General features: G+C 59.3%; 2 protein-coding genes across 4 annotated transcripts; one reads left to right on the top strand and one right to left on the bottom strand.

Moving 5' to 3' along the window:
• Positions 1–632: 632 nt before the first annotated feature.
• On the bottom strand, positions 633–15,068 carry XKRX (XK related X-linked). 3 transcript variants are annotated; one of them, XM_051630277.1, is made up of 4 exons: positions 15,060–15,068; positions 5,715–6,056; positions 3,259–3,518; positions 633–1,739 (listed from the first exon to the last, which is right to left on the bottom strand). In XM_051630277.1, the coding sequence occupies exons 2-4, from the start codon at positions 6,017–6,019 to the stop codon at positions 994–996; spliced, it is 1,311 nt and encodes a 436-aa protein (XP_051486237.1). In that variant the 5' UTR covers positions 6,020–6,056; positions 15,060–15,068; the 3' UTR covers positions 633–993. The 3 variants fall into 3 exon arrangements, with proteins under 3 accessions (XP_051486237.1, XP_051486238.1, XP_051486236.1); XM_051630278.1 differs by lacking the exon at positions 15,060–15,068 and adding an exon at positions 11,800–11,818; XM_051630276.1 differs by lacking the exon at positions 15,060–15,068 and adding an exon at positions 11,484–11,770.
• ARL13A (ADP ribosylation factor like GTPase 13A) lies at positions 13,997–17,486 on the top strand. The gene is made up of 8 exons (XM_051630621.1): positions 13,997–14,055; positions 15,080–15,150; positions 15,242–15,491; positions 15,811–15,916; positions 15,999–16,174; positions 16,265–16,485; positions 16,982–17,083; positions 17,410–17,486. Exons 1-8 carry the CDS (start codon positions 13,997–13,999, stop codon positions 17,484–17,486), a joined length of 1,062 nt encoding a protein of 353 aa, XP_051486581.1.
• The last annotated feature ends 1,415 nt before the right edge of the window (positions 17,487–18,901 follow it).

Raw genomic sequence — 18,901 nt, 5'->3', positions numbered from 1 at the left:
TGTGATCTTTAAGGTCTTTTCCAACCAAGATAGGTCTGGGATCCACTCCAGGGTGGCTGAATTAAGATTGAGTGGCAGCAGTGCTGCACATCTGTGGGCACCCCAGGGCTGCTGAGCACCCCCAGCCTGGCACTCAGCACCCTCCAAACTGAGCTGACCCCACAAATGGGTGCTGGGGGGCAGATTACACTTCTATTTTGGGGCCAGGATGCCTGGGTCCCAGCAACATCCGTGCCACAATGCCAGTTGCCCTTCCTCTCCTGCCTGCCCTCTGCTGCAGGGTCCTGAGCTCCACGATGCCTGGCGCTCCTGCTGGGAACAGCAGCCAGGGTTGGGGCTTGGAGCCTGGAGGAACAGGTTGGGCAGGATTGCTCCTTGCTGGTTTGCTAGTTGCTCCTGGCCTGCAGCCATGGCTCTGCTGACGGAAGCACAGCATGAGGCCGGTCCCTGTCCCACCAAGCTCCTTCATCTCACCAGCTCTGTGGTAGAGCTTCCTCCGTCCCCACTTCCCACCGGCCAGTGCCCATGACTGCAAGGGCTACGTGTGCAGTGGGTGTGCGCCCCGTGCCAGCCCCGGCGGGACAGTCCCTACCCTCCCCATGAGTCACCAGCCACCTGCCATCACCCAGACGCGCAGCCACAGCAAAGTTTCTTTACTGCTTAAAACAGTCCTGCTGGGTCTTGTGGCCCCAGGGACACCGTATGCACCACAGCAGGGGTGTGGAGACACCCCAGGGGCTGTGCCCCACCACGGCAGGCAGTTTGGGCACCCCCTAAGTCCTTTGTGTCCATGTGCATGGTCCCCGGCAGGCAGGCAAGCTCCTGTCCCCATGCCACTGTGGGGACACCACTGGACCTGCTGCCACCACCGAGCCAGGCAGTGCCTGCCTCTGGTACGGCTTGTGCCACGAGCCCCCTCCAGCTCTGGCACAGCCCAGCACTGTCCATCCCTGTGTCCATAGCTGGATGGAGAAGCCAGGTGCTGGCTGTCCCTCAGACAATGCTGTGCCTCACGCCCGGCTCGTGGGGTGCCTGGAGGTGCAGAGGGGTCCCTGGCAGGTGCCGGCGGCAGCAGACACAGTGCAGGATGTCGGCGACGTTGTGGTGGAAGAGCTGGCGGCAGGGGTGCAGGTACTGGAAGAAGAGGAGCATAAAGTAGATGCCCAGGCAGTAGCCAAGGAGCAGCTGCACCACCAGCAGTGGAGTACAGATGTGCTCATAGAAATCTGTCTTAAAGAAGTACCACAGGATGATGAGGACGATGTTCTCCACCAGCCGGACCACATAGTACACGGCCAGGAGACCCCAGTTCTGTGACTTTTCGATGAGATCCCGGTCAGTCAGATTGAGCTGCACGGCCGACCAGCAGAACATGTTGATGCTGGCAAAGAGGAGGGTGAAGGCACAGAGCACCACCACTGTGCCCACCCGGCTGAAGTTCTTCTCGATGTTGTCAGGCAGGCGGGTGCCGCTCCGCCAGAACTGCACCCAGGGCAAGAAGAAGACCACCAGTAGGTTAGTCAGAGCGACGAGGATGATCCAGTGCTTGAAGACAGTGCTGAAGAGCACAAGGACGGCCACACGGGTAGAGATCTCCAGGCTGCGCCACAGCACCATGCAGAGGAAGGCCAGCGGCCGCAGCTGGACCTTGTAGTCATCGTACTTGACCTGGATGGCCAGGATGTTGCAGACAAGTGCCCCGTAGGTCACTGACATCAGGGAGATGGCCATGAGAATGGCTGCAGAAGGAGAGGAAAGGGGAGTCAGGCAGTGTTGGGGAACAGACTGTGTGCCCGGCCTCTCTGCTGCCCTGGGTGCAAAGCATGGGGTGCCAGTCCTCAGTGCGACACGCAGGGTGCCGAGCACCGGGGCTTGCAGCAGGAGGCTCAGTGTGAGCCCTGCTGGGACAGCTCATGGCTGGTAGTGACAAACCCCCTCAGGGGGTGGCTGTGGGAGGAGCTGCAGGCAGCAGGGGGTTCTGCTGCCAGATTTCTCCCTACACCAATAAACACGAAGCTTTTGCCAAACTGAGGCCTTTCCTAGGCTTGAAGCAGGCACAAACTCCCCTGCCCTGTGCAAGAAATGCTGCTCAAGGGGGAGTGGGTCATGATTTGTGCTGACAACATCCTTCTGCCCTCACCTGGACTGAGAACTGGATCCTGTAGCCTACCACTCACCCTGGGAACATCTCAAGAACACACTTGTCTGGGGGCTGCAAAGCCAAGGTCATTCCTATGAAATACCAGCAGCTGCTCACATTCAGCACAGCCAGGAAAACCATTATGGACAAGAAGGGAAGTGTGTGGCTGGTCCCAGCCTTGTTGTGCTGGTGGTGGCTGCGAGCTGTGGAGCTGAGCTGAGACACCTGAGCTGTGAGGGAATTGCCCAAAATGTGCCCACCAGGATTCACTTCCCACTTCTGCTGCTGAATGAGTGCTGGAGCTCCTCCTCTTGCCTCCACTCCTCCTACACCCCCAAACGCCCTCACAGGTGGCTGTGGCCAAGGAAAGGGTTTGTATGGAGCATTCCCACATTCCCCTTCCCATGTGCCTGCTGTGGGAATGCAGGGCAAGGTCTGGGCTCCCAGCATAGCTGGGAGCAGGTCAGCAAGGGCAGCTCCTTCACCGGGTGCTACAATCAGAAAGGTGCAAGTTCCTCCTGCTCACCTGGCTCATTGGCTGAAGTGGGATTTAAAAGCTTGCTCCCAGACACCCAACCCCTGAGCTCACAAACACTGGGGGACCATGCAAGGGAGCCTGAGAGTGCTGGGCTGGGAGCTCCAGCCATTGGGAAAGACTCAGAAATTCTGCCAACAGAGGGACCATAGGGAGGCCAGAGCTCATAACTGGCCCGAAAAACCCGGTAACTGATGGACACTGGAGCAGCCTGGAGCAAGGGTATAGTGTCTTTATGGGACAGGCACTGGGTGGATGGCACAGCTCTGTAGGGCAGACATCTGCAAGCACTGGGGCTGGGAGCAGAGCCTGGTGCCTCGGTCACAGCCAGCTCTTCCCAGCCTCTCTCCAAGCTGGAAAGCAGAGCACTGGGTGTGGGAAAAGCAAACAAGGGGATGGATGAGTGCCCATCTTTGCAGGTTGTGCTCCATGATTAGGGAAACCTGGTGGGAGCTGTGCCCCCAGCTAGTCCCTGGAGCGGTTTGGATGCCACATTGGCACACACAGCTAAGGAGCTGCTGCTGTGGCCTGGTGGGATCCCACCAGCACAGCCCCGGAGAGCCCCCATGTCCGGCACTCTTACCTCGGGCTGTGGGGATGTACTTCTCCAGGACACTGATGTAGAGCTGGAGGGTGAGCTGTGGGGTGGAGCCCAGGAACGCCTGGATGACCGCCATGCGCTTGAAGGCGTTGCGGTGGGTGGCCAGCCGGCGCTCCGAGTGGCCCACCTCCTGCTCCATCTCCACCTCGTAGCCATTCCGCAGCTGCCGCTTGCGGGTGATGGTGACATAGGGCTCCTCCTCCCTCCCCGACCAGCAGCAAACCACCAGGGCCTCCATGCACCTGTGGGGACGTGGCAGCTGTCACCCCGCCAGCCTCTCTGCTGTCCCCCGGCCCAGCTCCCAGCACCTCCAGCCCCCCTCGCACAGTGCCAGCTGGACCCTGCGCCTGCTGGGCACAGCCCAACTGATTTGGGCAACTGCACAGCAGAGCTGCGGGCAGTCCCCTGACCTGGGAAGTCAGGATGAGGGCAGGGTGACACCAGGATTGCAGGGATGCCTGCTGGCTGGTCCTCTGCTCCAGCACTCAGGGTGAAGTGTGTGGGGCCCGGGGACAACAACTGTCTCAGCAAGGGGTTCAACACCTGCTGCAAGGGGTGCAGCATCCAGGGTACAGAACCTGTAGCTCTGCTGTAAGCTATAGCTACAGGATGGGGTTAATCTCCCTCGGGCTCTGTTTTCCCCACTGGCACAAAATGTATCTCTTCATCTAAGCAGAGGCAAGAGAAACTTTCTGGTACTGTCTTTGATCTGCCCCCTTGAGCAGAAGACTTCTGCGCTTCCTTCTTGGTGGGGACGGCAGGAAGGGGAGCGCAGGGTGAAGCCGCGTGTGACATGGGTAGATAAGGCCAGGCTTCCGCAGCTCCTTCCCTGCAGGGAGCCTCACGTGCAGGCAGGAGAGGTGGGTTTCTCCCACACTGCTCCCCGCTTCCAGGCCAGCAGGACCCCCAGCCCCTCAGCGTGCAGCCAGGAGGTGGGTGTGCATGGGCCAGGGGTGACCAGCAGAGGACCCATCCAACAGGCTTGGCTCCCTTCCGGGGGACAAGCTGGCTCTGGGATCAACAGGATGTAATTATTGATGAGCACTCAGGACAGCAGAAGATGCTCTGTTTCAGACCCAAACAGAATGAGGGTTTTTTTGGATAAATTCTCTTGCCAGACCTGCATTCATGGCTCACGGGAAACTCTAACGGGAAAATGGTTTCATCCAAAAGGCCCAGCTTTGAGGGCAGTCCCAGCTGTCTCCTGATGCCCTGCCAGAACTTCTCAACAGCCTAGGCTCCATCTCCAGCCCGAGGAGCCGAATGAAGCAGCCCCCTCCGAGCAGCTCTGGCTGGTGCTTGCAGGCAGCCAAGCACCATCCTAACTGCCTCAGACCGCTGCGGTGGGTGCGGTGACAGCTGTGACAACACCATGGGCCAAGGTGGGCTGAGGTAGACCCACAGCCCTTCCCAGGGCTGGCTGAGGAAGTGAGGCTCCCCGGCCACCCTGGAGGGTGAACCGTGGTGACGAGGATGTCGTTGGCACCCTGCTTGTTTCCGGTGATGGAGGAAGCACGGCGCAGGCCCTGGTGTTTGTGCAGCTCTGTGGGCACGGCGTGCCCTGCAGCTTGGCTGCCAGCTGCCCTTGGGAAGGAGCCCTGCAGAGATGGTGGCTCCCCCGTGCTGCCCACTGCACACCCGCTGCACTCCAGCTGAGCGGGGTGGCCAGGGTGACAACAGCCCAGGGAGGCACTGCAGCATTCCCAAAGAGTGAGAGATCAGCTTGCAACATCCACCCTCTCACCTTCCTCTCCCCACAGGGTCTGGTGGTGCCCCAGTTCCCAGGCCGGCCCTGCTCCTGCACCCAGATCCTCTCCTCCATGTCCCTAAACTTCCACATGTCCCAGACCGAGCACTCTTTTCCAGGGGGCAGAACCCCTGTTCCTATTCACCCTCAAGCACCTCAGTCAAGATTTGCATCTGTACTCCCCTCCCAGCTTAAGCCAGACGATGGCAAAACCCAAAGGCAGAGGGAACGCTGGCTCCAGAAAGCCACCGTGGGAAGAACCTTTGGGGCAGCTGAGATGCAGCAGGCTGGGAGGGCTGAGTCCTGCCCAGACTGGGGGTCTGGCAAGCAGAGAGGAGGCAGCAACCCCTGGCAGGCTTGGCAGATTTGTGGCACCACTGGGGAGGGCTGGCCAGGAGCAGCAGTGTCCCCAGGGAGGAGGGGAACAGGGAGCAAGCAGCTCTGGGCACGCTGGGGTTTGCTGCACAGGCAGATTTCTGCTGGCAGCCAGTGCCCGGAGTGCCCTGCCCTGCCCTGCCTGGCCCACGGTCCGTGCTCTCACTCTGTGCCAGCAGGACCTGCCGGGGTCCCCAAGTCCCATCCTGAGGGCCTCCACCTGCCTTGCAAGCGTCCCCTGCAGGGACCCCCGTGTCCCAGGCTGGGGGTCCCCGCATCCCCTGCCGGGGGTCCCCGTGTCCCTTGCCGTGCTCACCTGATGACGGGCCCGAGCTGGAGCAGGTGCATGAGCAGGACGAGGGGGCGGTCGCGGCTGAGGTCGCGGTGCACGAAGATGAGAGTGAGCTGCACCAGGACGGACGGGCAGAGCACGAAGAAGACGGTGAGCGCCAGCCAGAAGCGGTCGTCGGAGTGGTCGTAGGAGAAAGAGAGGACGGCGGCCGCCGCTCCCTCCCCGCAGAACAGCGCCGTCGAGAAGACGATGCCGAGCGGCAGCTTCGCCCGCGACGGGGCGGCGGTGGCGGGGGGCGGGCAGCCCCCGCTCGGGCCGTCCATCCCCATCCCGGCCCGCTCAGCCCCGCCGCGGCGCCATCCCGGGCTACAGCGGAGAGAAGAGCCGCGCTGCGGGGCGGAGCCGGGGGGCGGGATCCGCCGCACGGCGCCCCGACGGGTGCCCTTGCCCTGCCCCGCTGAGCCCAGCCCAGCCCAGCCCTGCCTCCCTCAGCCCAGCCCTGCCTCCCTCAGCCCAGCCGCGCCGTAACCCGGGGTGAGCCGCAGTACCCGCGCTCCGGACTCGCCCCGACGGGCACAGGGGGCAGGACTCCCCTTCGGGCCCCACCCTTCATCCCGGAGTCCCCTGGACAGGCATCTCCGCCGTGCTCGCCACCCCCCTGCCCCGGGACCCCCTGCTGCTGTGCCCGGGTTCCCACCTGGCGTGGAGGACTCTGCCCAAGGTGCAGCAATATGGGGTTCCCCTGCAGAGGAGATGTGGCAGGCAGCTCCAGGGACAATGGGGTCCCACCATGGGGCAGGAGAGGTTGCCAGCCTGGGTTCCAGCCCGGCCAGCAGGCAGACCTGTGGCTTTTACCAGCTGTCTGCCAGAGCCTTGCCTGCAACCACCACCACCCTGAGCTCCTGCCTCTGTGAAGGGTGTGTGGGGTTGGGTCAGGGCACCTACTGGCCCTTGGCCCTGCACTTTGTGGGGCAGTATGTGGGAGGATGGGTGTTGCCAAGGCAGGGAGCATTTTGTTTTCTCACAAGCTGAGCTGTGGCAGGGGTACCCCTTCGAGTTCAGCAGGCAGCTGGTGTGTGTGTGAGGGCTGGCCTCCAGAACTGGTTAAGATTTTAGGGGGGAGATGTGACTCCTGCATCCTGGATGCTCTTGCATCGGGGTAGGAGGCAGTGAAGACCACCTGGACCTACAGCTGAGCAACAGGGCTCTTCTCCCCTCTCCTTCAAAGTGATGGGATATATGGACTCACTGAAGGAGCCAAATGTTCCATCGCTGAGCCTGCTGCTGAGCCCCATGTCCCTTCCTATCTGTCCCACTTGCAGTCCAGGCCTGGGGAAGCCAGCTGAGCTCTGCACCTCGGTCACCAGTGCAGCCATGGGGACACAAGGCTGGCTGCTGGCACTGGTGGCCCTGGGGCTGCCTGCGCTGCCCCCACATGCAGTGTCCCCAGCACCAGCCCTGCCTGCCTTCCCCAAAGGAGTGACAGTGGCAGTGCAGGCAGCTGCCTGGGCAGCCATGCCTGCCAGGTTATTCAGTCCAGCCTGGGCACACGCCAGCTGGCTGGGAGAGACAGGACAAGGCAAGGAGTGTTTGAGGTCAGCCAGTTATGTCTGCTTTAGGCAGACTGGGAAGTCTTAGCTAACTTTTAAAAGGCAGTTGGTGCTCTTCCCTTGCCAGGCAGGACAGCTCACCAGGAGGTGCCCATGCTAACAGCAGAGATGCTTTGTCCATCGCTCACCCAGCCCTGTGCAAGCCAAAAGCATGACACCTCCCAGACCCCATGCACAAGGGTTTTCCTCATTTTGCTGGGTTGGAAGCTTCACCAGGGCTATCAGGCTTACCAGTGGCAGAGCTGGGAATAAAACCTCCTGAGACCCTTGGAAGCCTTGTCTTCCCTGATGGCAGCTCCCACACAGAAGCAACCCTGGTCTCTGCAGCTGTTCAGTGCTTTTCCTTCCAACTATGAACAGCTGCCTTGGGAAACCACACACACTATGAGCTCACAGGGACTGGCCTAACTGGCTGGGACGAAAGACCTATGTGTGACCACTCAGCTCTGGTATGTTACATATTTTCAAGCTGTTTTTAGAAAACAGCCTCTCCAAAAAAAGAACTAGCAGGGCAAAGGGTGAAAGGAATGGCTTTTGAATGAAGGAGCTTGCCCTCCAGCCGGATGGCTCCTGCAGACACCCAGGCTGGGAGTCATACATGGGCAACAGCTCTGCCAGCCCCAAGACAGCCCAACCGGGTGCTCAGCCAGGGATGGTGTATAATGTGGAGCTGCCAACTGCACCCACGCCTCTGTATTGGCAGCAAGAGCAGCCTGCAATTTATACCATTGATGCAACTTGCATTTATCCCAATTAAAAGCATCCCCCGGGGGTCTGGCAGGTCACCAAACCCTTGGCTGAGCAATGCCTGGGCTTCAACTCATCATATTTTTAATTGAATCTCCCCCTCCTTTATGATGAAATACTTAAGAGCAATTGTTCAAGCAGTCAAGAATTCCAGTCCTGCCTCTAGGAGCCCCAACAGGTGTCAGGGGAATGCAGGGAAAAGCCCCACAGCGCTTTCCACACTACTTATTACCCCATTCTCCAACCCAGGCATGGAGAGGGAGCGAGCTGTTTTCTGCTTCACACTGTGAGTCACCTCTCAATCCTAACCCTACCTGCCCGCAGCTCAGTGCTGTAAACAGCAGCCCATAAAAGCGATGAGTGTCACAACGTCGGCGAGCGATCCTGCCCCCCCTGCCACTGCCCCTCCCTGCGCTCCGCCTGCGCGCTCAGCACGGCTTGGGCTGCGCAGACACCAGGGACGCTGCTGTCACCACCCCTGACCCAGGGCTGTGGGAGGGACTGCCTGGCTGCTGGAGACATCCCACCCAGGTGTTCCCAGGTGCAGTGGCTGGATCCGGGGCCAGCCCTCACTCTGAGCCCTGTCCTCCTGGAGGGGTGAAGTGACCTCCAGCACAACATGAAGCTGCAATGGAAGTGCCCGTCAGGGTAAAAACCCAAGGAGCCAAACAGAGGGGTACTGTGCTGGCATCTCAAGGACCACTAGAAAAGTGAGGGCACTTAGATGGGTTGCAGGTTACTTCTGTCTCGCAGCAGCACCTAGAAGCTCATGTGTTTTGCAGGCCTCACTGTCAGGAGCTGGAATTAGGAGAGAAAGGCAGAAGGAAGGAGAAAACACTTTTCCCTGCCCAAGGGTGGCACCGTGCCCCCTGAGCCCCTGTCCCATCCCTTGCAGCAGGCAGCAGCATTCAGGATTCTCCCCCTCCCCAGGGATGCCTGAGGCACCAGCCCAGATCCAGCCACCACATGGGAATGTCAGTTCTCCTCTTCCCACAAACGCCTGCCCTGTCCTGGAGAGCATTCCAGCTTCATTATTTTCTTAATCCCAGCTTTCATTATTTTCTTAATCCCAGTGTTCACACAATGCACTTTGGACCCAGGATGTCTGCCCACCATGTGAAACGTGGGATTTGCTGCAGTTTCCCAGCCCCTTGCACGCCTGCCGACGTGCGAGGGCATTGGTGTGGGGCTGTACGTGTGGTGGGAGCAGCTCCCTCAGCAGCTCTCACTCTGAAAATAGCCATGTCTGCTCTACACATTCCTGCCTGGCAGCTCAGCTCCTGTAAAAGGAGAAGAGAAAAGCTGTTTGGAAATGGCAGGGAGCTCCTTGCCAGAGCCCTTAAAGAGCCCAGGTAGGGAAGAGCTGCCGGCCCGCTCCCATCAGCTTTCCTGCTTCTTCCCTGGGCTTGGCCACTGCACTAGGACCTGGAGCAGGGATCACTCCCTGAGCACTTGCTGGGACATGCCAAGCACACACTGCAGGCTTCCCAAATATAGCTATGCACACAAAGGTGGAGGCAGCTGCTTCAGGGACTGCTGTGCTCCACCTCCCCCCGCTCCGACTTCATGTTGAGGATTAAATATTCAGCTGGTGCCGCACGGAGCAATGGTGGGGATGTGTTGGTCCCCTAAAGACCCCATGTGCTGGATGAAGTAGAAATCACAAAGTGCTCCCCAGCTCAGCACACAATTGTGTCCCCTCAGCACAGTCGTGCTGCCCTGACCAGCAGGGCTGGCAACTGGGGGCTTCCCAGGAATCTGTGAGCCAGGAATGTTTTACTTAGTTTAGAAATAGCTTTGCAAATGACTGGTTTCCACAGCCTAAACTGTTTGGATTTTGCATTGCTTTCCCAATAACTCAGTGGTGTTTTTTCCTGCCCCAGCAGTCTGTGGAATAGTTTCTGGTTGGGGAAATATTTTTTCCATTTGCTTCGTCATGCAGCTGCTTTTCCTGATGTCTTTCCTCATTCAGCTTTGCTCCCTTATCCTGCTAGGAGAAGAAATCCTGTCTGTCCTGAGGACCTCATCCCTTCAAGCCTGGCTGCAGGCTGGAGGCTGTGCTGAGCTCTCTGCTGGGCTCGGGGCCACCAGGGCTGGGCTGCTCCTGCTGCTTGGGCTGTGCCACTGCTGCCTCACAGCCTAAATTCTCTAATGAGAAAACAGAGCTACCTTTTTTGGGTGCATTTACAGGTCTCTGCAATAATTACCCATTTTGGAGTCATGCCTCTTTGGCTATAGTCCCAGCTCCGACAGCGGGTCATGCTGTAACACTAAGCCAGGCAGGAAAGGTTAAAATTACTTTTAATTAACTGATTGCCTATGGTCCTACCTACTGTAAGAGTATACAGCCCTGGCAGCATGCTAACCCTGCGACCGTGTGTGCCCGGGCACCTTGGCAGGCAGGAGGGATGGTTTACACTCTCCTTACCCCCAGGCTTAGCTGCAGGAAAGCAGCAGGAGCACTGTAAGGCTCTTAGCAAACCCTTGCAGGAGCCTGGAGAAGGCTTGTAGCCATTGCAAGGGCACCACCGAGCTCCAAGCATGGCACAGGAGCAAGCTGGCACTTTCCCCTGTGCAGCAGGGAGCAGAGCAAACCCTGGCAGAGGAGCTTGCACTGAAATCCAAGCCTCTCGCAGGAATTCATGTGTAATCTGACTGGGAAGCACCCAGTCAGAAACTGGGTGAAAAGCAACCAGCTACCGGTACCTGTGGTGGAGGAGCAAAGAGCACTCTAGAAAAACAACCTCCCTTGCCCAAAATAGCTTCCAAAATGGTTGCTGACATGGTGATGGGGAGGGGTGGCCAGTTTGCACTGCGGACTCTGTGCCTGTCCGTGGTGCAAACTGGCCACCTTCCCCATTGCCACACTACCCTGCCAGCACCTCAGTGCCCCAGTTCTTCTCCAACAGGTCTCCTTGGCACAGGCTGTAATTATCTTGCATTTCCAGCCTGACCGCGAGGGGTTCATCTGTAATTAGCTCTTGGGATTTAGGAGCTGGTATGATCCGGGGTTATCGTTAGCCACCAGAGCCGTGCTGGGATTTAAAGGGACGATGCAGCTATTTGCATATCTGTCTCCTTCCATGTTAAATAAAAGATGAGTCCCTCCCCAAAGCCTGTGCTTGTCCTCACCCTGCTGTGGATGCCTTTTTGGGCAGAGCCAATGCAGTCACAAGCAAAGCAGGACAGCTTGCAAATAATTCTGCCAGGACTTTTTAGTCCTTGCCATCACCTCGGTTTCTGTGCCACCCCAGATCAAAGCTCTCAGTAAATGCCATAGGCAGCCCCCATAGCTCTGCTCTGCCCACTGCTGAACATTGCAAGCCGTCATTCTAGACGTGCAAGCTCCCCAGACCTGCCACTACCATTCTCCCCACTCTGGGGGTCCCAGGAGAGGGTTTCAGCGTGCCTGATGCTGGTCCAGACATGTACTCACGGGGTCTAGGGAAGCCAAGTCAGGGCAGCCCGCCAGCCCGCGTCCATCTGCACTTCTCTGGGGTCCCTGTGGTTTCGCTTCCTTCGCCTGCCTGCGACACTCCAGTGGGCAGAAATAGCCACAAGACACGTGCCACCTTCCTGGAAGTGATGCCAGGGACCAAGCAGTCCCGATGCCCTGGGCACAGCCCTCTCTCAAGGGCTCCTGCTGGCACCAGCTAGAGGGTCCAGCCCAGCAAGGTGCCAGGGCACAGCTCCGGCATGGAACATCTCCAGTTATCCACCAAGATAATAAATTCTGCTGTAGAGTTCCTCACCTGGCAACAGTCACCAAGGAAACCTGGGCTGCTGCAGCACTGCCCGGGGGTCCCTGCAGTGCTGGCAGAGGGGCCTTGGCTCAGCCTGGCAGCACAGGCAAAGGGCCACCCGCCTGCGCTGTAACCTGAGCCCAGGCCCGGCAGAATGCCCATCCGTCTGGGCTTGGCCCTCGTGCCACCTCCCAGAGTCCAATGTGGGTTTCGCCACCTTTACGGTGGATTTTGAGGTTTTCCTGGCTGTTGAGCCCAATGTGTGTGTGTGTGTGCACTGGGAGTGCTGACCTGGAGCTGCTTCAGGTTCCCGGGGATTTCCTGGTCCCTGACACTGGTGTGGCCAGGGATTTTGGACACATGTGTTAAAAGCAGTAGAGGCCCAAGTGCTCAGAGACTTCTGGAAATCCATCAGTGCTGGAGACAGACCAGCTCTTGCTGCCCCTCAGGGAGACCGTGCCTCTGGCTCCAGGGCTGCCTGCCACATGGCACTTCCCTATTTATAGTACCTGTGGTCATGCCTCTTCCTGTCCCCTGCCTGGCTGTCCCCTGGCAGTGCCACCCCAAGGCACAGAGACAGGATCTGATACTTTCAGTAAGTCTTCTTGGCCCTGGTACGGCTCCTTCTCCCAAAGGCTTCCCAGCCCCATGCTGCCTGCAAACCTGGCACTGCTGCTGGTCCCAGCAGGCTGCCAAAATAGGACCAAGTGGAAAAGGCCATCAGGATGGGGACAAGGCTCTGTCCCTGGGCCGGGCTAAGGCAGCTGAGGGACAGCCACTGCCCCACCATCAGCAGCACGGGGGTGAAGAATCACCCCAAATATTGTTGCACGTGGCCATGATATCAGTGTGGAAACTTCCTCCATCAATGATTAACCACACATGGCTCCCTGCCCACAGCGTGGCTCTGGGGCAGCTCCCTTGCCCAGGGGTGGGGTCTGAGCTCCCCAGCGGTGTATGGGGCTGGAGCAAGGGGCTGTGCCCGGCCTGGCCTTGCACACCTGGGGCCATTCCAGAGCTGTGGGATGCTGGCAGTATCCCAGCATCCTGGGCTCATGGCTGAGGCTCAGCTGGTCAAGGTAGTGCTGCTGGCACTAGGTGGTTTAGCATGGACTGATGTGAGGCAGAGGCATCCTTCTTTGCTTCCCCGTGTGGCTTTTGGAGGCCCTCATGTCCTCATCCCCCTGGGCCCCACTCCTCACACCCAAAGGTGCTGCAGCTCAGACATCCCCATGTGGCTCCCTCTCCACACAGGAGCGGCAGCATGCCAGGGAGGGCAGCCCCAGCAGGGCGAAGCAGCAGGAAACCTGAGGAGCAAGATGAGAGCTTCAGGACTGCTGATAAAGGAGTTGGGGCATTTTTGGCTCTGCTCCATGCCCTGCTGCCCAAGGCCCCCCCACCTCCCTGCTCCCAGCCAGGCGCCTGCTCAAGCTGGTTGGTATTTCTCTTTTGCTGCTCAGTGGGTGCCTCAGGGCATGAAATGCCAGCAGTGAGCAGTGATGTCCCCCAGCCCCACAGCGAGGGGACCCCCAGGCAGGGAGAAGCTGCAGGGAAAAGTCCACACAGGGATCAGGCAGCAAGGAGCCAGGAACACTCTAAGAAGACATACTAACTCAGCTGGAAGCCACATGTAGGCCATCAGGCAATGTTCCCACAAGTGATTTAAGCCAGTGATGGAGGCGTGAGCCTGCCCAGTGCCACAGGTGCAGCCAGATGGGTAACACCATGCCCTGCCATGCCAACCAGTGTGATGGGCAGCCCCGTGGCACTCTGTCCCAGCGGCCACCGGCCTGGGCCGACCCACCAGGATTAAGGAAGATATGAGGAGTAAGTAATTTAAATCCAGATTAGATTTAAGCAGCTGCTACGCAAAGGGGCTGTGAGCAGGGACTGAGAAGCAGGGAGGAGTGGGTCAGAGCCTGACTGGTGCTCCTGCGATGCAAGAAGGGGCTGCTGGGGCAGGGTCCAGCCAGGGGTCTGTGCCTGTGAGATATTGCCCAGAGGGCTGGTTTTTGTTCCCTGGCTTGGCTTGTGTGCACCAGGCTGGAGGCAGCAGTGCTGGGCCATGGGATGGGGTAACCCAGAGTGAGATGCTCCCCACCATGGGGAGCAGGCATGGACAGGAGGACAAAGCACAGGGACACGCCAGACTGCTTGCCTCTTAAGTGCTGAAGAGAGGCCACCCATCTGCACGGGGCTGCTGAGCATGTTCCACATCTTCTCCAACTGCTGGTCATGGCTGCAGGCCATACAGGAGCCCATCAGGTAGGTCCCCATGCCTGCGCTTTGCGGTTCCCCATGGGGCACTGTGTTTACCTGCATGTTTATTGGCAAGGGCACCAGTGTGGTAACAGTGTGAGAGTGGTGCCCATTGCAGAAACTATCCTCAAACCATGGAGCAAGGCACATCTGTGTCCTCGCTGCCTCTCCAGCAGGCAGGAGCTGGACAGGGAGGGCAGTGGGGCAGGCAGGGGTGCACTTGTGGGAACACCCCCAGCAGGACTCTGCCAGCACGAACTCAAGAAAGCCAGGGAGGGTAAACTGAAACAAACATCTGCTGTGTTTGTGTGTTTCGGGAGACCTGGGTTAATTCTCTGGGGATGGCCCTGCACCAGCCCAGGCAGGTGCTGCGGGCAGTGAGGAGGTTTATGTTCCTCTCCTGTCAGCGCTTGCTGTAATGCTGGAGGTGGAGCCACACTGCCCACGCAGCCTAGTCTGTGTGTTTAAGGAAGAAAAACATGCTGCAAATGACTACCGTGGCGTGCCAACCACAGGGAAAACATTCTGTGCGTGGCTGGAGACCAAACAGGACTATCTATCAAGAGGAAAAACCTCCCAAGTCCAGGCAGAATCTTGTAAAATGTCTTTGTTACCTCTTAGCTACCTGGCTCTCTGTACCCGTAACTCACTGAGAAGGAAGGACACCAAAAGCAATTATTAACTATTTGCATACAAGGAACAAACTTTTTTTGCCTGTGCATATCATTGCTTAACCTATATGATGTGAAAAGAAATCCTTACCGTGGGAAGGACACTGAAGGTCCCACAGTGCAGCTGTCCTGCAGTGCCGAGGTGGCTCCAGATGCCCTGTGCCTGCCCTTGCCCTCTCCTGTGTACCAGACACTGTCCCTGCCTTTGCCTCCAGCTCACACAGAGCCTGCGTCACCGTCCTGAATGGCTGCTGTGCACAGGGCTCCTCTCCAGTGAGACCCAGGGCCAGCAGTGCTCACCCCTCCCCAGGGACCACAACCCTTCCCTCTGATGCTCACCCACTGTTGTTGCTCCCCAGGAAGGTGACCCTCCTTGTCTTGGGGCTGGACAATGCAGGGAAAACCTCCGTCATCGTGGACATAGAGAGAGGTGAGGAGCAGCACAGCCCCCATGCCGGCCGTGGCTGGTTGCAGCAGCTTTTGCTCACCGCACCTGCTCTCTGCCCTCACCCCGCACGCAGCGCTGGCCAGCGAGGTGCTGCCTGCAGCGAAGCCCGGCCAGACCTGCCTGCGGGTGGACAGGTTCGAGGTGACGCTGGTGGACCTGCCCGGGACCCAGCGCGCCCGCAGCGCCTGGCGCAGCCACTACAGCACGGCCCACGGGCTCCTCTTCGTGCTGGACTCCAGTGACCTGGAGCGGATCGAGGAGGCCCGCAAGGTCCTGAGCCGCGTCCTGAGCCATCCCGACGTTTCTGGGAAGCCCATCTTACTGTAAGGCTGAGTCCCTGGGATGCAGGGAAACCCCTCTAGGGTGGGAACCTGTTGCTGGGGTTGTGGCGTGTGGCCAGGATGCTGCAGGGATGTGGTGCCCAGGGCGCTGTTAGGGGGTGCTGGGACATCACGACCCCAGCAGTGCTCGGGAGCTGGGAGCATCCCTGTGGACCGGCTGGGGAGGCGGCTCCAGCGCCTGGCACGGGCTGGGGCAACGCTTTGCCAAACCAGAAGAAAGCATCCAACCTCCCTCGCAGTCGTGTGGTGAGGTGCCCAGAGGCCGGGCTGATGGCCACTCTCCGCTCTCCCCGCACTCCAGGTTGGCCAACAAGCAAGACGCGGCCACCGCTCTGCTGCCGGGCGAGCTGATCGAGCGCCTGTCCCTGGAGAGGCTGGTCAACGAGAACCGCTCTCCCTGCCGCATCGTGAGTGCGGGGCTTCCCCCCTGCCCGCGGCCCCCGGCCCCCTGCCCGCTGCCCGCCGGGCTGACCCTGCCCCTGCCCGCAGGAGCCCTGCGCTGCCAAGAGGGGTCCCGGTCCCGCCGGCCCTGTCCGTACCACCCTGCAGGGGCTGCGCTGGCTCCTCCGCGCCGCCGCCGCTGCCCCGGGACCACCGCCCACAGACCCCGAACCACCGCCCGGCCCCGGCTCCCGGGCCGCCCGCGGCCGCCCGGCCGCCCGCAGGTGGGTGCGGGGATCTGAGGGTGCGTGTCCCTCTTCTCCCCCTTACCGCGGGGCTTGCCGCCATCCCCCGACGTGCTCTCGCCCCGCCAGGGACCCGCCGCCCCCCGTGGAGGGTGCCCGGGACGGCCCGGGGAAGAGGGGGGAGTCACGGCCGCTGCGGCCCGTCGGCCGCCTCCTCCCGCTGGTGAGTGACCCCCCGCCCCGGGATCGGGCAGGACGGCAGGGGGGTGCCGCCATCCTCTCCTCATCCCCCTCGTCCTGCTTAGGAGGAGAGCACGAAGGGGCTTGGGAGGAGGAAGAGGAAGGTGAAGGTGAGGAAGAAGAGCTCGAGGCAGCCAAGCCCAGCCGAGGAGCCAGAGGGACCAGGAGGAGGGGGTGACAGCCGAGCCGGGGCTGCTGGGGGGCTTCTGCCTCCCAACAGAGTGGGGCAGGAGGAGCCCACACCCAACGGAATGGCCACCCCCCACCCAGGTGAGAGAGGGCTGTGGGGGGCTGCTGGCACCACTGGCACCAGGACCCTCAGAGATACCCTTTGAGGTGGTTTTGGGACCCAGCAATGTGGTGGTTGGTGTGCCAGACCACTGGTCCCTGCCATCTCAGGTAGCTTTGCTTGCAGATCGGCTGAGTGGGTTCATGGGAGTCTGGCTGGGGGAGAGGAGAGACACATCCCAGCATCTCAGCAGGGGTTGATGCACAGAGGTGATGAAGGACTGCAGATCCAGCAGCAGCAGTCCTCTCGGCTGGTTTGGTGACAAATGCATCCTTGCCCAGATGTGGTGCCTGAAATGTTGTTATTTCTCCATCCAGCACAGGGCATGAAAAAGAAAAAGAAGAAGAAAATCAAGAATAAAATTAAGTCACAGGAACCTGCCATGGAGCAGCAGCATGAGGAGTTCTCAAGCACCTTTGGTTGGTATTTCCCAGCACAGATTTTGCTGGAGTGTCGGGGAGTCTGGCCTGCTGGCAGTGGGGTGTGAGCTGTGCAGGAGTCCTTGGCCATGGGGCACCTGGTGCAGTGACACGGGCACAATCAGGGCTGCTGCAGGGCAAGGTGGGGGCTGTTGGTGAGGCAGGTGCTGCAGCCTCTGCCTTTGAGTGGGATGCAGGGTGGTCACACAAGTGCACTGTGCTGCAGCCTGGGTTGTCCTTGCAGCCCTTGCTCAGCACAGGGTGCCAGGCTGGGCCCTAGGGCTTAGCCCCTGTGTTAGTGCCTGACCACTTCCCTTCCTCCCCAGACCTGTACCGACGGGCAATACTGGCTCTGAAGATGAGGCAGGAGCAGAGGAAGCAGCAGTCTGCCATCGTGCCCTGAGCAGGAAGGCACATCCTAGTGGATATGTGCTCCCAGGGGACTCCAGACTGCAGTGGCAGTGGGAACCATGTTTGTGCAGGGCTTCTGAGGTGGTTTGCCAGGGCTGGTAGTCCTGGGCACTGGGTCCTGGGGCATGAGTAGTGTCATTGTCCTCTGCATGGCTTGGAAACCAGGGATTCACAAGAGTGAGCCAGAAGTCCCTTTGTGAGACGACTCTGACAGCTGGGCTGCAAACCCATCTGAAAAGGGAACAGGCAGGAACAGCCAGCCACTTGCTGACCCCGTGTTAGTATTCTGAGGAAGACTCAGTCTGAACCTGACCGAGTCTGTGGAAGAGAGGAAGATGGGAGCAAATAGCCCAGGGGAAAAGCCTGTCTCTTGAACTGACCTACAGCTCAGGCAAAGCTGTCTCTGCAGGTCAGGGGTTGCCTCAGCCTTTCAGTCAGTCAGTCTCTGCCTGTTGCCTGGACAAGTCTAATTTCCTGCTGGTGAAGGCAAGGGGCAGCCATGGATGATCTGTGGAAGAGCTTCACACAGCCCACAGCCACATCCGACAGGGCTGTCAGGAGCCTCCTGGCATGGTGGAGGAGGGTGATTCCCATGCTGTCTGTGCATCTGCCTGTGAAGGCTTGCTTAGTTCCACAGCAGCTAGTGGTGGAGACTGCTGGAGCCTCCTTCCCAGGAGGGGAATGCTCCTCCTGATCCTGCCATCCTCCCAGGAAGGATGGTGGTGACCTGCAGGCAATGCAAAATCCTCCAGTGTCACAGACAGCCTAGTACCTGCAGCCCTGGGTGGTCCCTGATCTATGCTCAGAGATGAGGGAACAAGGAGCATCCACATCCCAACACAACCCATCTGTGACACGCACTGTGTCTGGCAGAGCTGTGCTGGGATGTGCTGGAGTGCACTGGCTGCCCAGCTCTGGCTGGATGCCATGCTGGATGCACGTGCAGGAAAACCAACCATCAGCCCTGGAAACACTTCACATGAAGTCAAGGGTGCAGCAGTTTTCCCTCTCCAGCTGCAGCTGTGTTGGGATTTGAGCAGCGCTCAGCAGCAGAGCATGAGTCACCTCTGCTCCCTGGATTATTGATTAACAGGTAATCCCTTTGTGGCTCAGGGCAAGAAAAATCAGTAAAACTCTTCCCTTGGCAGGGCTGAAAAGGGAAAAGAAGAGAAACTCTTGCTACTCTGCCTTGTCAGACTGCTGTAAAGTTCTGTATAACTCTGCCAGATTCAATTATCAGTGACTACAGGGATTAATTGTAAATAACAAGAGTAACAAATGAATACTGGCCTGTAAATACAGCACGTTTAGTAAACCCTTGTCTCTGTCTGGTGGATATCCCTGTGGTGCTGGGGCTGTGGGCAATGGGAGTGGGGGCAAAGCAGGGGATCCCTGCCTGTGGTGGAG

This window comes from Apus apus, chromosome 12 (assembly GCF_020740795.1).
Source record: "Apus apus isolate bApuApu2 chromosome 12, bApuApu2.pri.cur, whole genome shotgun sequence".
NCBI lineage: Eukaryota > Metazoa > Chordata > Aves > Apodiformes > Apodidae > Apus > Apus apus.
The sequence above is the reverse complement of the archived record's forward strand: the minus strand, read 5'-3'. Positions and strand labels throughout refer to the sequence as shown.

What these genes read in the sequence shown, in the direction of transcription:
- ARL13A (XM_051630621.1), top strand. Translation starts at nt 13,997, where the DNA reads ATGTTCCACATCTTCTCCAACTGCTGGTCATGGCTGCAGGCCATACAG. An exon ending in ACCGCTCTCCCTGCCGCATC is followed by an intron (nt 15,917 to 15,998) that starts GTGAGTGCGGGG and finishes CCCTGCCCGCAG; the next exon opens with GAGCCCTGCGCTGCCAAGAG. An exon ending in GGAGTTCTCAAGCACCTTTG is followed by an intron (nt 17,084 to 17,409) that starts GTTGGTATTTCC and finishes CTTCCTCCCCAG; the next exon opens with ACCTGTACCGACGGGCAATA.
- XKRX (XM_051630277.1), bottom strand. Translation starts at nt 6,019, where the DNA reads ATGGGGATGGACGGCCCGAGCGGGGGCTGCCCGCCCCCCGCCACCGCC. An exon ending in CAGCTCGGGCCCGTCATCAG is followed by an intron (nt 3,519 to 5,714) that starts GTGAGCACGGCA and finishes ACGTCCCCACAG; the next exon opens with GTGCATGGAGGCCCTGGTGG. An exon ending in GTACATCCCCACAGCCCGAG is followed by an intron (nt 1,740 to 3,258) that starts GTAAGAGTGCCG and finishes CTCCTTCTGCAG; the next exon opens with CCATTCTCATGGCCATCTCC.